We start from the raw sequence: 12040 nt of genomic DNA on the forward strand, positions 1-12040 counted from the left end.
CCGTTCACACAGTGCCAGATTGTTCTCAGCATTCATGCAAGACTCTCCAGCGATTTCCCGACTGCCTACACGGATTCGAACCTGCCTCCCTCTGACCATTCCGTCCTGTCATCTTCCCGGATATCACCTCAGCCTTCTGTCCCCGACCACGGCCTTCGTCCCGTACCTCCTGGTTTCTGTCTGCCTCTCTCCTGGGCTGTTTGGTGTAACCCTGCAACGGCTCCTCGACTTCCTGCCTGGCTTCGACTCTCCTTTCGTCTGTCCCTCGCTGGTTTGTTTGCATCGTGTATTAGATCTCCTGGTTACCGGACCTTCCGCTACCGCGACTACGTCTCCTGCCTGCCCCTCTTCGGAGCCCTCGCTCAATCCTGAGCATCTGTGTGAGTACGGTGTACCCATTCCTGTGTTACTACTCTGTGTTACAGTATCGTAATAAAGTTCATTACCAACTATACCTGCCTGATTCTGTGCTGCTATTGGGTCCAAGCTATACCCGTTTCAGAACCAGAGGCCACAGTTTAAGAATAAGGGGTAAGGCCATTTCGAAAGGGGACGAGGAAAAACTTTTTCACACAGAGGATTGTGAATTTGTGGAATTCTCTGCCTCAGAAGGCAGTGGAGGCCAATTCTCTATATGCTTCACGCCGGTATGAGTTCCAATCACCTGGTCTGTAAACGACTAGCACAGTTATGATAGGGACTTATTCAAGAACAGCTGCTCCCAAATTACTCCCGCCCAGTTTGTTATCAACGCACTGACTCCCACAACTATCTCCACTACACCTCTTCCCACACTGCTTGCTGCAAATACTCCATCCTCTAATCCAAACTCCTCCGTCTACGTCGATTCTGCGCCCCACACTGAAGTGTTCCATACCAGGACATTCGAGATGCGATCATTCTTTAGGGAACCGGGGTACCCCTCTCCCATCATATATGTGGCCCTCACTCGTTTCTCCTCGTTCCCCCGCAGATCCGCTCTTGCTTCCCCTCCCCCTAGTCGCAACAGAGAGCAGATTCTCCCTAGTTCTTACCTTTCACCCCACCAGCCGTCACATACAACATATTATCCTCCGACATTTTCGCCAACCCAACACTAGTCACAACTTCCTATCTCCACCCTCTTCCACTTTCCGCAGAGACCTCAACTCCCTGGTTAATCCATCCCTTCCGACCCAACCCCTCCCCATGTTCTTCCCCAACAACCGCATGAGATACAACACCTGTCCCGATTAGGAAAAGGGGAGATGCAACGAGAACTGGGTGTCATGGTACACCAGTCATTGAAAGTAAGCACGCAGGTGCAGCAGGCAGTGAAGAAAGCGAATGGTATGTTAGCATTCATACCAAAAGGATTTAAATATAGGAGAAGGGAGGTTCTACTGCAGTTCTACAGGATCTTGGTGAGATCACACCTGGAGTATTGCGTACAGTTTTGGTCTCCAAATCTGGGAAATACATTCTTGCCATAGGGGGAGTACAGAGAAGGTTCATCAGATTGATTACTGGGATGGCAGGACTTTCATATGAAGAAAAACTGGATAGACTCGGCTTGTACTCGCTGGAATTTAGAAGATTGAGGGGGGATTTTTTGAAACTTACAAAATTCTTAAGGGGTTGGACAGGCTAGATGCAGGAAGATTGTTCCCGATGTTGGAGAAGTCCAGGACAAGGGGTCACACAGATTAAGGATAAGGGGGAAATCTTTTAGGACCGAGATGAGAAAAACCTTTTTCACACAGAGAGTGGTGAATCTGTGGAATTTTCTGCCACAGAAGGTAGTTGAGGCCAGTTCATTGGCTATATTTAAGAGGGAGTTAGATGTGGCCCTTGTGGCTAAAGGGATCAGGGGATATGGAGAGAAGGCAGGTACAGGATACTGAGTTGGATGATCAGCCATGATCATATTGAATGGCGGTGCAGGCTCGAAGGGCCGAATGGCCTACTCCTGCACCTATTTTCTATGTTTCTATGTTTCTATTTCCCTATATCTTCCCCTTCGACTCGGTCCAGGGACCTCGACAGTCCTTTCTGGTTTGGTAGAGATTTATTTGGCCCTACTTCAAGCTCATCTGCCATATTCGTTGTTCAAGAAGTGAACTCTTATACATCGGCGAGACCAAACGTAGACTGGGCGAACGTTTCACTGAACACCTTCACTCAGTCCATGTGACCCTACCTGGTCTCCCGGTTGCTAAATACTTTAGTTCTCCGTCCCATTCCCATATTGGCCTTCCTGTCCCAGGTCTCCTCCATTGTCAAACGCATATTGGAAGAACACCATCCCATATTTCGCTTGGGCAGCTATACTAAAGATACCACTACGGATGTTGTACCTCTTGTGAGCATGTTCGCCCACTTAGAAGCTGTCGGGACAGAAGACGTTTTTACACTGAGCGGCGGACTAGCTTGCGATGCGTATAGGGCTGTTGAGCCAAAACCAAAGAGGCCAAAGTCAGGCAACGCCGTTGTAGTGGGAGACTCCATTGTGAGAGGTACGGACAGGGGCTTCTGCGGCAACAGACGGGATGCGAGGATGGTGTGCTGCCTTCCTGGTGCCAGGATCCAGGATGTCACGGACAGTGCAGAAAATCCTCAAGGGCAAATGTGAACAGCCGGAAGTGGTAGTGCATGTCGGCACAAACGATGTCGGAAAGAAGGGGATGAATATTCTGCAGCGTGACTTTAGAGAGCTCAGGAAAATGCTGAAAAGCAGGACCTCCAGGGTTGTTATCTCCGGTTTGCTTCCAGTTCATCGTGCTGGCGAGAGCAGGAACAGGGAGATACGGGACCTGAATGTATGGTTGAGGAACTGGTGCAAGGGGCAGGGATTTAGATTCTTAGATCACTGGGATCTGTTTTGGAGTAAGGTGGAACTGTACAAAAGGGACGGATTGCATCTTAACAGGTGTGGGACCAGCATTCTGGCAGGCAGGTTTGCCACTGCTACACGGGTGGTTTTAAACTGAATAAGGGGGTGGGGTGTCGAATGTGATAGTTGAGGATGGAGTTAAAAGGTTTCTTAAATGTGTGAGCGTAGAGACAGGGGGGTGTAAAATGAGGGTAGAAGCAATAGGTAGCAAGGTGACAAGTTAAAGTGGCAGGCAGACAAATCCAGGGCAAAAATCAAAAAGGGCCACTTTTCAACATAATTGTATAAGGTGTAAGAGTGTTGTAAAAGCAAGCCTGAAGGCTTTGTGTCTCAATTAAAGGAGCATTCGTAATAAGGTGGATGAGTTGAATGTGCAGATAGCTATTAATGACTATGATATAGTTGGGATCACGGAGACATGGCTCCAGGGTGACCAAGGCTGGGAGCTGAACATCCAGGGGTATTCAATATTCAGGAGGGATAGACAGAAAGGGAAATGAGGTGGGGTAGCGATGCTGGTTAGAGTGGAGATTAACGCAATAGAAAGGAAGGACATTAGCTTGGAGGATGTGGAATCGATATGGGTAGAGCTGCAAAACACTAAGGGGCAGAAAACGCCAGTGGGAGTTGTGTACAGGCCACCTAACAGTAGTAGTAGAGTTGGGGATGGCATCAAACAGGAAATTAGAAATGCGTGCAACAAAGTTAAAACAGTTATAATGGGTGACTTCAATCTACATATAGGTTGGGTGAATCAAATTGGCAAGGGTGCTGAGGAAGAGGATTTCTTGGAATGTATGCGGGATAGCTTTCTAAACCAACATGTAGAGGAACCAACGAGAGAGCAGGCTATTCTAGACTGGGTATTGAGTAATGAGGAAGGGTTAGTTAACAGTCTTGTTGTGCGTGGCCCCTTGGGCAAGAGTGACCATAATATGGTTGAGTTCTTCATTAGGATGGAGAGTGACATTGTTAATTCAGAAACAAGGGTCCTAACTTTGAGGGTTTGAGACGTGAATTGGCCAAGATAGACTGGCAATTGATTCTCAATGGGTTGACGGTGGATATGCAATGGAAGGCATTTAAAGACTGCATGGATGAACTACAACAATTGTTCATCCCAGTTTGGCAAAAAAATAAATCATGGAAGGTAGTGCATCCGTGGGTAACAAGGGAAATCAGGGATAGTATCAAAACAAAAGATGAAGCGTACAAATATGCCAGAAAAAGCAGCCTACCAGAGGACTGGGAGTCCAGCAAAATATTAGTTAAAACAAATGGAGGTCCCTTGCAGTCAGAAACAGGTGATTTGATCATGGGGAACACGGATATGCCGGACCAATTGAGTAACTACTTTGGTACACAAAAATGCTGGAGAAAATCAGCGTGTGCAGCAGCATCTATGGAGCGAAGGAAATAGGCGACGTTTCGGGCCGGAACCCTTCTTCAGACTGATCAAGTCGAGTAACTACTTTGGTTCTGTCTTCACTAAAGAAGACATAAATAATCTGCCTGAAATAGCAGGGAACCGGGGGTCAAATGAGATGGAGGAACTGAGTGAAATCCAGGTTAACCGGGAAGTGGTGTTAGGTAAATTGAATGGATTAAAGGTCGATAAATCCCCAGGGCCAGATAGGCTGCATCCCAGAGTACTTAAGGAAGTAGCCCCAGAAATAGTGGATGCATTAGTGATAATTTTTCAAAACTCTTTAGATTCTGGAGTAGTTCCTGAGGATTGGAGGGTAGCTAATGTAACCCCACTTTTTAAAAAGGGAGGGAGAGAAAAAACGGGGAATTACAGACCAGTTAGTCTAACGTCGGTAGTGGGGAAACTGCTAGAATCAGTTATTAAAGATGGGATAGCAGCACATTTGGAAAGTGGTGAAATCATTGGACAAAGTCAGCATGGATTTACAAAAGGTAAATCATGTCTGACGAATCTTATAGAATTTTTCGAGGATGTAACTAGTAGCGTGGATAGGGGAGAACCAGTGGATGTGGTGTATCTGGACTTCCAGAAGGCTTTCGACAAGGTCCCAAATAAGAGATTAGTATACAAACGTAAAGCACACGGTATTGGGGGTTCAGTATTGAAGTGGATAGAGAACTGGCTAGCAGACAGGAAGCAAAGAGTAAGAGTAAACGGGTCCTTTTCAGAATGGCAGGCAGTGACTAGTGGGGTACCGCAATGCTCAGTGCTGGGATCCCAGCTATTTACACTATATATTAATGATTTGGACGAGGGAATTGAATGCAACATCTCCAAGTTTGCGGATGACACGAAGCTGGGGTGCAGTGTTAGATGTGTGGAGGATGCTAGGAGGCTGCAAGGTGACTTGGATAGGCTGGGTGAGTGGGAAAATGCATGGCATATGCAGTATAATGTGGATACATGTGAGGTTATCCACTTTGGTGGCAAAAAACAGGAAATTAGACTATTATCTGAATGGTGGCCGATTAGGAAAGGGGGAGATGCAACGAGACCTGGGTGTCATGGTACGTCAGTCATTAAAAGTAGGCATGCAGGGCGCAGGGATGTTCTATATAGGAGCAGGGAGGTTCTACTGCAGTTGGTGAGACCACACCTGGAGTATTGCGTCCAGTTTTGGTCTCCTAATCTGAGGAAAGACATTCTTGCCATAGAGGGAGTACAGAGTAGGTTCACCAGTGATTCCTGGGATGTCATGACTTTCATATGAAGAAAGGCTGGATAGACTCGGTTTGTACTCGCTAGAATTTAGAAGATTGAGGGGGGATCTTATAGGGACTTACAACATTCTTAAGGGGTTCGACAGGCTAGATGCAGGAAGATTGTTCCCGATGTTGGGGAAGTCCAGAACAAGGTATCACAGTTTCAGGATAAGGGGGAAATCTTTTAGGACCGAGATGAGGAAAACATTTTTCACACAGAGAGTGGTGAATCTCTGGAATTCTCTGCCACGGAATGTAGTCGAGGCCACAGTTCATTGGCTATATTTAAGAGGGAGTTAGATGTGGCCATTGTGGCTAAAAGGGTCGGGGGTATGGAGAGAAGGCAGGTGAGGGATACTGAGTTGGATGATCAGCCATGATCATATTGAATGGCGGTGCAGGCTCGAAGGGCCGAATGGCCTACTCCTGCACCTATATTCTATGTTTATATGTTTCTATTAAGCACAGTGGTATAATTATTGATTTCGCTAAAGTCAAGTCACCCCGAAATTCCCTCTCTCTCTCTATTTTGCCAACCCGCCCCCTCACAGTTTCTGCCCAACAATATTATATTCCATTCACCCGACTTCTGCAATATATCGACAAAACAATTGTTCATTAAAATAATTTATTATTATCAGTGTTATATCTTTCAATATAGTCTATTAAATAAAACTTAAACTTTTAACTTCCTAATTAATTCATCTTATTCTTCCTCTTCACCCTGTCTCTCCAAGTCGGCGGAATCCACGGCCACCTCCTGGTAGTCCTTCTCCAGCGACGCCATGTCCTCCCGCGCGTCCTGGAACTCCCCTTCCTCCAGCCCCTCTCCCACGTACCAGTGGACAAAGGCCCGCTTGGCGTACATCTTGTCGAACTTGAGGTTGAGGCGGGACCATGCCATGGAGATGGCGGTGGTGTTGCTCAGCATGCAGAGGGCGCGTTGTACCTTGGCCAGGTCTCCCCCCGGCACCACAGTCGGGGGCTGGTAATTGATGCCCACCTATGGCCGGAAGAAAAACTTCTTATAATAAATACTACTTACAAAAAAAACATTATCCATTATCATTTTAATATGCGCCCAAAATTTAACCAAAGATCGTTTCGGAGAACATTGCGATTCCCTAAAATAAATCTCAGGCTGTAAGTATTCTCTGGACAGCCATCAACGCCGCAAGTTCCGATATGCGTGTTAGAGCCATGAAGGTATGGAGCTGTGCAGCTGGGAAACATGCCCTTCCAACCACCTTGTCCATGCCCGAAGAGTTGACATGTTGGGCTCGTCTCATTTGCCTGCGGCTGGCCTTAATCTCCAAAACCAAACGTATCCACATGTTTTGGGATTTCCTAGATGTACCTAACTTCCAGAATGCATTCAGATGCAGTGAAGAATGCTAATGGAATGTTGGCCTTCATAACAAGAGGATTTCAGCATAGGAGTAAAGAGGTTCTTCTGCAGTTGTACAGGGCTCTGGTGAGACCACATCTGGAGTATTGGGTACAGTTTTGGTCTCCTAATTTGGGGAAGGACGTCCTTGTGATTGAGGCAGTGCAGCGTAGGTTCACGAGATTGATCCCTGGGACGGCGGGACTGTCATATGAGGAAAGATTGAAAAGGCTAGGCTTGTATTCACTGGAGATGAGAAGGATGAGGGGCGGATCTAATAGGAACATATAAAATTATAAAAGGACAGGACAAGCTAGATGCAGGAAACATGTTCCCAATGTTGGGCGAGTCCAGAACCAGGGGCCACACGCAATCTTAGAATAAAGGGGAGGTCATTTAAGACTGAGGTGAGAAACAACTTTTTCACCCAGAGAGTTGTGAATTTGTGGAATTCCCTGCCACAGAGAGCAGTGGAGGCCAAGTCACTGGATGGATTTAAGAGAGAGTTAGATAGAGCTCTAGGGGCTAGTGGAGTCAAGGGATATGCGGAGAAGGCAGGCACGGGTTATTGATAGGGGACGATCAGCCATGATCACAATGAATGGCGGTGCTGGCTAGAAGGGCAGAATGGCCTCCACCTGCACCTATTTTCTTTGTTTCTATGTTTCTATGAATTGGTCACACTCACCTTGAACCCGGTCGGACACCAGTCCACGAACTGGATGGAGCGCTTGGTCTTGATGGTGGCGATGGAGGCGTTGACGTCCTTGGGCACCACGTCCCCGCGGTACAACATGCAGCACGACATGTACTTGCCCTGGCGAGGGTCGCACTTCACCATCTGGTTGGCCGGCTCGAAGCAGGCGTTGGTCAGTTGTGGAACGGACAGTTCCTCGTGGTATGCCTTCTCGGCCGAAATAATGGGAGCGTAGGTGACGAGTGGGAAGTGGATGCGCGGGTAGGGGACCAGGTTGGTCTGGAACTCAGTCAGGTCTACGTTGAGGGCGCCGTCGAAGCGCAGCGAGGCGGTGATGGACGACACGATCTGCGCCAACAGGCGGTTGAGGTTTGTGTAGGTGGGGCGCTCGATGTCCAGGTTCCGCCGGCACACGTCGTAAATGGCCTCGTTGTCCACCATGAAGGCGCAGTCGGAGTGCTCCAGGGTGCAGTGGGTGACCAGCACCGCGTTGTAGGGCTCGACCACGGCGGTGGAGATCTGCGGCGCCGGGTAGACGGAAAACTCCAGCTTGGATTTCTTGCCGTAGTCCACGGATAGTCTCTCCATGAGGAGGGAGGTGAAGCCCGAGCCGGTGCCGCCGCCGAAACTGTGGAAGATGAGGAACCCCTGGAGTCCGGTGCACAGATCGGCCTGAGGGCGGAGAAGGGGCAAAGCATCAATTTTTGATAGGGAAGGGGCGACGCGAAACGGTCATGTTGTTCTCTATAGCCGGCGCTGAGAGAGATAGTGCGGTGGGTATCTCAGTGATGAAGGGAGAGGTAGCAATGGGAATCCGGGAGCATCGTGGCCGCAGTACTCGGGAATGGACCGGTGTAACCGGACACATTGGCGCTGCACGCACGGGGAGCGTTGTACAAGAATTCACATTCGCTGAGCAACCTACCAGCTTCCGGATGCGATCCAGGACCAGGTCCACGATCTCCTTGCCGATGGAGCAGTGGCCCCGGGCGTAGTTATTGGCCGCGTCCTCCTTGCCGGTGATGAGCTGCTCGGGGTGGAAGAGCTGGCGGTAGGTGCCGGTCCGCACCTCGTCTGCAGGGGGAGGGGAGGGGACACAGAAGCGTGAATTCACCATCGGCGCACACTCCTCCATCCCCGCACGGGAGGGGTTTAAGACAACTCCCAACATTCTCTGGACCCCCACCCCCCACCCGCGAGCTTACCGATCACCGTGGGCTCCAGGTCGATGAACACGGCCCTTGGTACGTGCTTGCCCGCCCCCGTCTCGCTGAAGAACGTGTTGAACGAATCGTCGCCGCCTCCGATGGTCGAGTCGGTGGGCATCTGTCCATCCGGCTGGATCCCGTGCTCCAGGCAATACAACTCCCAGCAAGCGTTGCCAATCTGGACGCCAGCCTGGCCAATGTGGATTGAAATACACTCGCGCTGTTGGCGAGGGAAAACAGGGGGTGAGATGGACTCTACTTAGACTGGCTCAAAGCGCGTTGATCGCGCACCGACCCACGCCCTATATGAGCACCGTCTCAGTTCTACCCACCTCTACAATTCGCGCACACACCACGCTGCATTCGCCTTTTGCAACCCTCGAATTCCCGGCAAATCCCCGCCCCGTGAGTACCCCGCGCCCTTCCCTCCCACCGTCGCCTCATTCCCGCTCAGCGGATCCATTCAGCCACTACGATCCCAATTCCCCGGGTGCGCTCTCCCCTTCCCGTGTCGAGTCTCGAACACCAGTCCACCAATCTCCTCCCCCCCCCTCCCCCGTGGATCCCTCGCTCGGGTGGAACACGCGCGTCTCACGGGCATCCTCCCGCGCGCTCACCATGTTGCTCCGCTCGCGTGTTTCCAGAGACTGTGACGCAATGCGGCGCCGCTCCGGTATTTATACGGCCCCCGGGGATAGAACTTTAGCGCTGGGCCGAAAGAGCGCTGACTGGTCAGTGAGAACAATGGCCTTGGTTGCCACAGGAAACAAACACATAAGGTTCCAAGGCGCTCATTGATGAATAATCCACAGTGTGTGACGTAGAAAGATGGACCTTCAGTGACGCAATCCATTGCCCGTTGTCATCTGCCAGATTACAATCCATCACTTGCCGCTAGAAATACAGCGGTCTGACCCAATGCCCCCAAGTGAAACGTAGCGCCACCTATTACACTTCCTCACCCAATGAAATAAACCATTCGTACATGAACCAGCTCACCAGTGTCATAATGCAACGAGACCTGGGTGTCATGGTGCACCAGTCATTGAAAGTAGGCATGCAGGTGCAGCAGGCAGTGAATAAAGCGAATGGTATGTTAGCATTCATAGCAAAAGGATTTGAGTATAGGAGCAGGGAGGTTCTACTGCAGTTGTACAGGGTCTTGGTGAGACCACACCTGGAGTATTGCGTACAGTTTTCGTCTCCTAATCTGAGAAAATACATTCTTGCCATAGAGGGAGTACAGAGAATGTTCACCAGACTGATTCCTGGGATGTCAGGCCTTTCATATGAAGAAAGATTCGGCTTGTACTCGCAAGAATTTAGAAGATTGAGAGGGGGGATCTAATAGAAACTTACAAAATGCAGGATGATTGTTCCCGATGTTGGGGAAGTCCAGAACAAGGGGCCACACACAGTTTAAGGATAAGGGGGAACTCTTTTAGGAACGAGATGAGAAAAACATTTTTCACACAGAGAGGGGTTTATCTGTGGAATTCTCTGCCACAGAAGATAGTTGAGGCCAGTTGATTGGCTATATTAAAGAGTGAGTTAGATGTGGCCCTTGTGGCTAAAGGGATCAGGGGGTATGGAGAGAAGGCAAGTACAGGATACTGAGTTGGATGATCAGCCATGATCATATTGAATGGCGGTGCAGGCTCAAGGGCCGAATGGCCTCTACTCCTGCACCTATTTTCATAGGTCGGGAAAGATTGGACCAGGGAAGGTAGGATGGATTCGAGGTAGGTGGAAATCATTCCCGTGGGACAGGAGCAGGCAGGAACAATGGGTCTGTCAGGGCAGTTGTGTTTGAGGATTTTGGTGAGAAGTTACAAACGGGCAGTGCTTGATCTTCTAATTCCCGTGGTCTATTTCTGGGCCTGTGGCACAATGCAGCATGGTGACCGTCATCTCCTTTTCATTTCTCTGCTTCAGTCATATAGCCTGGCGGCACAGACAGGGTGAAATGCTGTGGCTATATCGGCCGCCGACGCTGCCACATTTGTAATGTGTCCAAGTACTGAGTATAGAAGTTGGGAGGTCATGTTGCAGTTGTATATGACGTTGGTGAGATCGCATTTAGAATATTGTGTGTACTTCTGGGCACCGTGTATAGGGAAGATATTGTCGTGCTTGAAAGGGTTCAGAGTAGATTTACGAGGATTCTGCCAGGACTAGAAGGTCTGATCTATATGGAGAGGTTGAGTAGGCTGGGTCTCTATTCCTTGGAGCGCAGGATGATGAGGGGTGATATTATAGAGCTGTGTAAAATCATGAGAGGAATAGATGGGGTTCATACACAAAATCTCTTGCCCAGAGTAGGGGAATAGAAGACCAGAGGACATAGGTTCAAGGTGAAGGGGAATAGATTGAATAGGAATCTGGGGAGTAACCTTTTCACACAAAGCGTAGTGGGTGTATGGACCAAGCTGCCAGAGGAGGCTGGGACTATCCCAAAGATTGAAAAACAGTTGGTAACAGAAACGGATAGGACAGGTTTACAGGGATATGGACCAAGCGCAGGCAGGTGGGACTAGTGTAGCCGGTGTTGGCAAGTTGGGCCGAAGGACCTGTTTCCACACTGTATCAATCTATGACTATGATTCTGTAAGGAAAAACATTTTGAAATAGTCGGCACAGCGGCGTAGTGGTGGATTTGCTGCCTAATACACGAGGAGGGGAAAGAGTAACCAGAGAGAGAGACAGAGATTTGTACCCCGCAGGAATCAAAGCAGTCAACTCTGTGTGGAGCCACGGGAGACGGACAAGAACCTCAATGAGTATTTCTCCTCTGTATTTACCGGGGAGACAGGCAGGAGAACGGAGGAACTAGGGGCAGTCAATGGAAGTATCTTGAGAGCAGTCAGTGTTCCGGTCGAGGTGGCGCTGAAGGTACTATCGGGTATGAAGGGAGATAAATCTCCATGGCCTGGTCAGATATTATTCCGACCACATTTACGGAACCCAGAGAGGAAATTGCGGAAGCTTTGGTTGATATTTTCGAGTCGGCTTCATATTCAGGACAGGTGCTGGGAGACTGTAGGTTGGTGAATGTTGTGTCTTTCTTTCAAGAAGGGCTGCAGGGAAAATGCTGGGAATTATAGGCCAGTGAGATTAAGATCTGTAGTTGGAAAGTTACTAGAGAATATTCTGAGGGATATGAAATACAGGCATTTAGAAACATA

At 49.1% G+C, this 12040-nt stretch overlaps 1 protein-coding gene across 1 annotated transcript; it reads right to left on the minus strand.

Moving 5' to 3' along the window:
• Positions 1–6269: 6269 nt before the first annotated feature.
• LOC116967584 (tubulin alpha chain-like) lies at positions 6270–9887 on the minus strand. Its single transcript, XM_033014199.1, has 5 exons — positions 9855–9887; positions 8853–9075; positions 8573–8721; positions 7639–8319; positions 6270–6566 (listed from the first exon to the last, which is right to left on the minus strand). The coding sequence occupies exons 1-5, from the start codon at positions 9885–9887 to the stop codon at positions 6270–6272; spliced, it is 1383 nt and encodes a 460-aa protein (XP_032870090.1).
• Positions 9888–12040: the final 2153 nt, after the last annotated feature.

This window comes from Amblyraja radiata, chromosome 40, assembly GCF_010909765.2.
Source record: "Amblyraja radiata isolate CabotCenter1 chromosome 40, sAmbRad1.1.pri, whole genome shotgun sequence".
NCBI lineage: Eukaryota > Metazoa > Chordata > Chondrichthyes > Rajiformes > Rajidae > Amblyraja > Amblyraja radiata.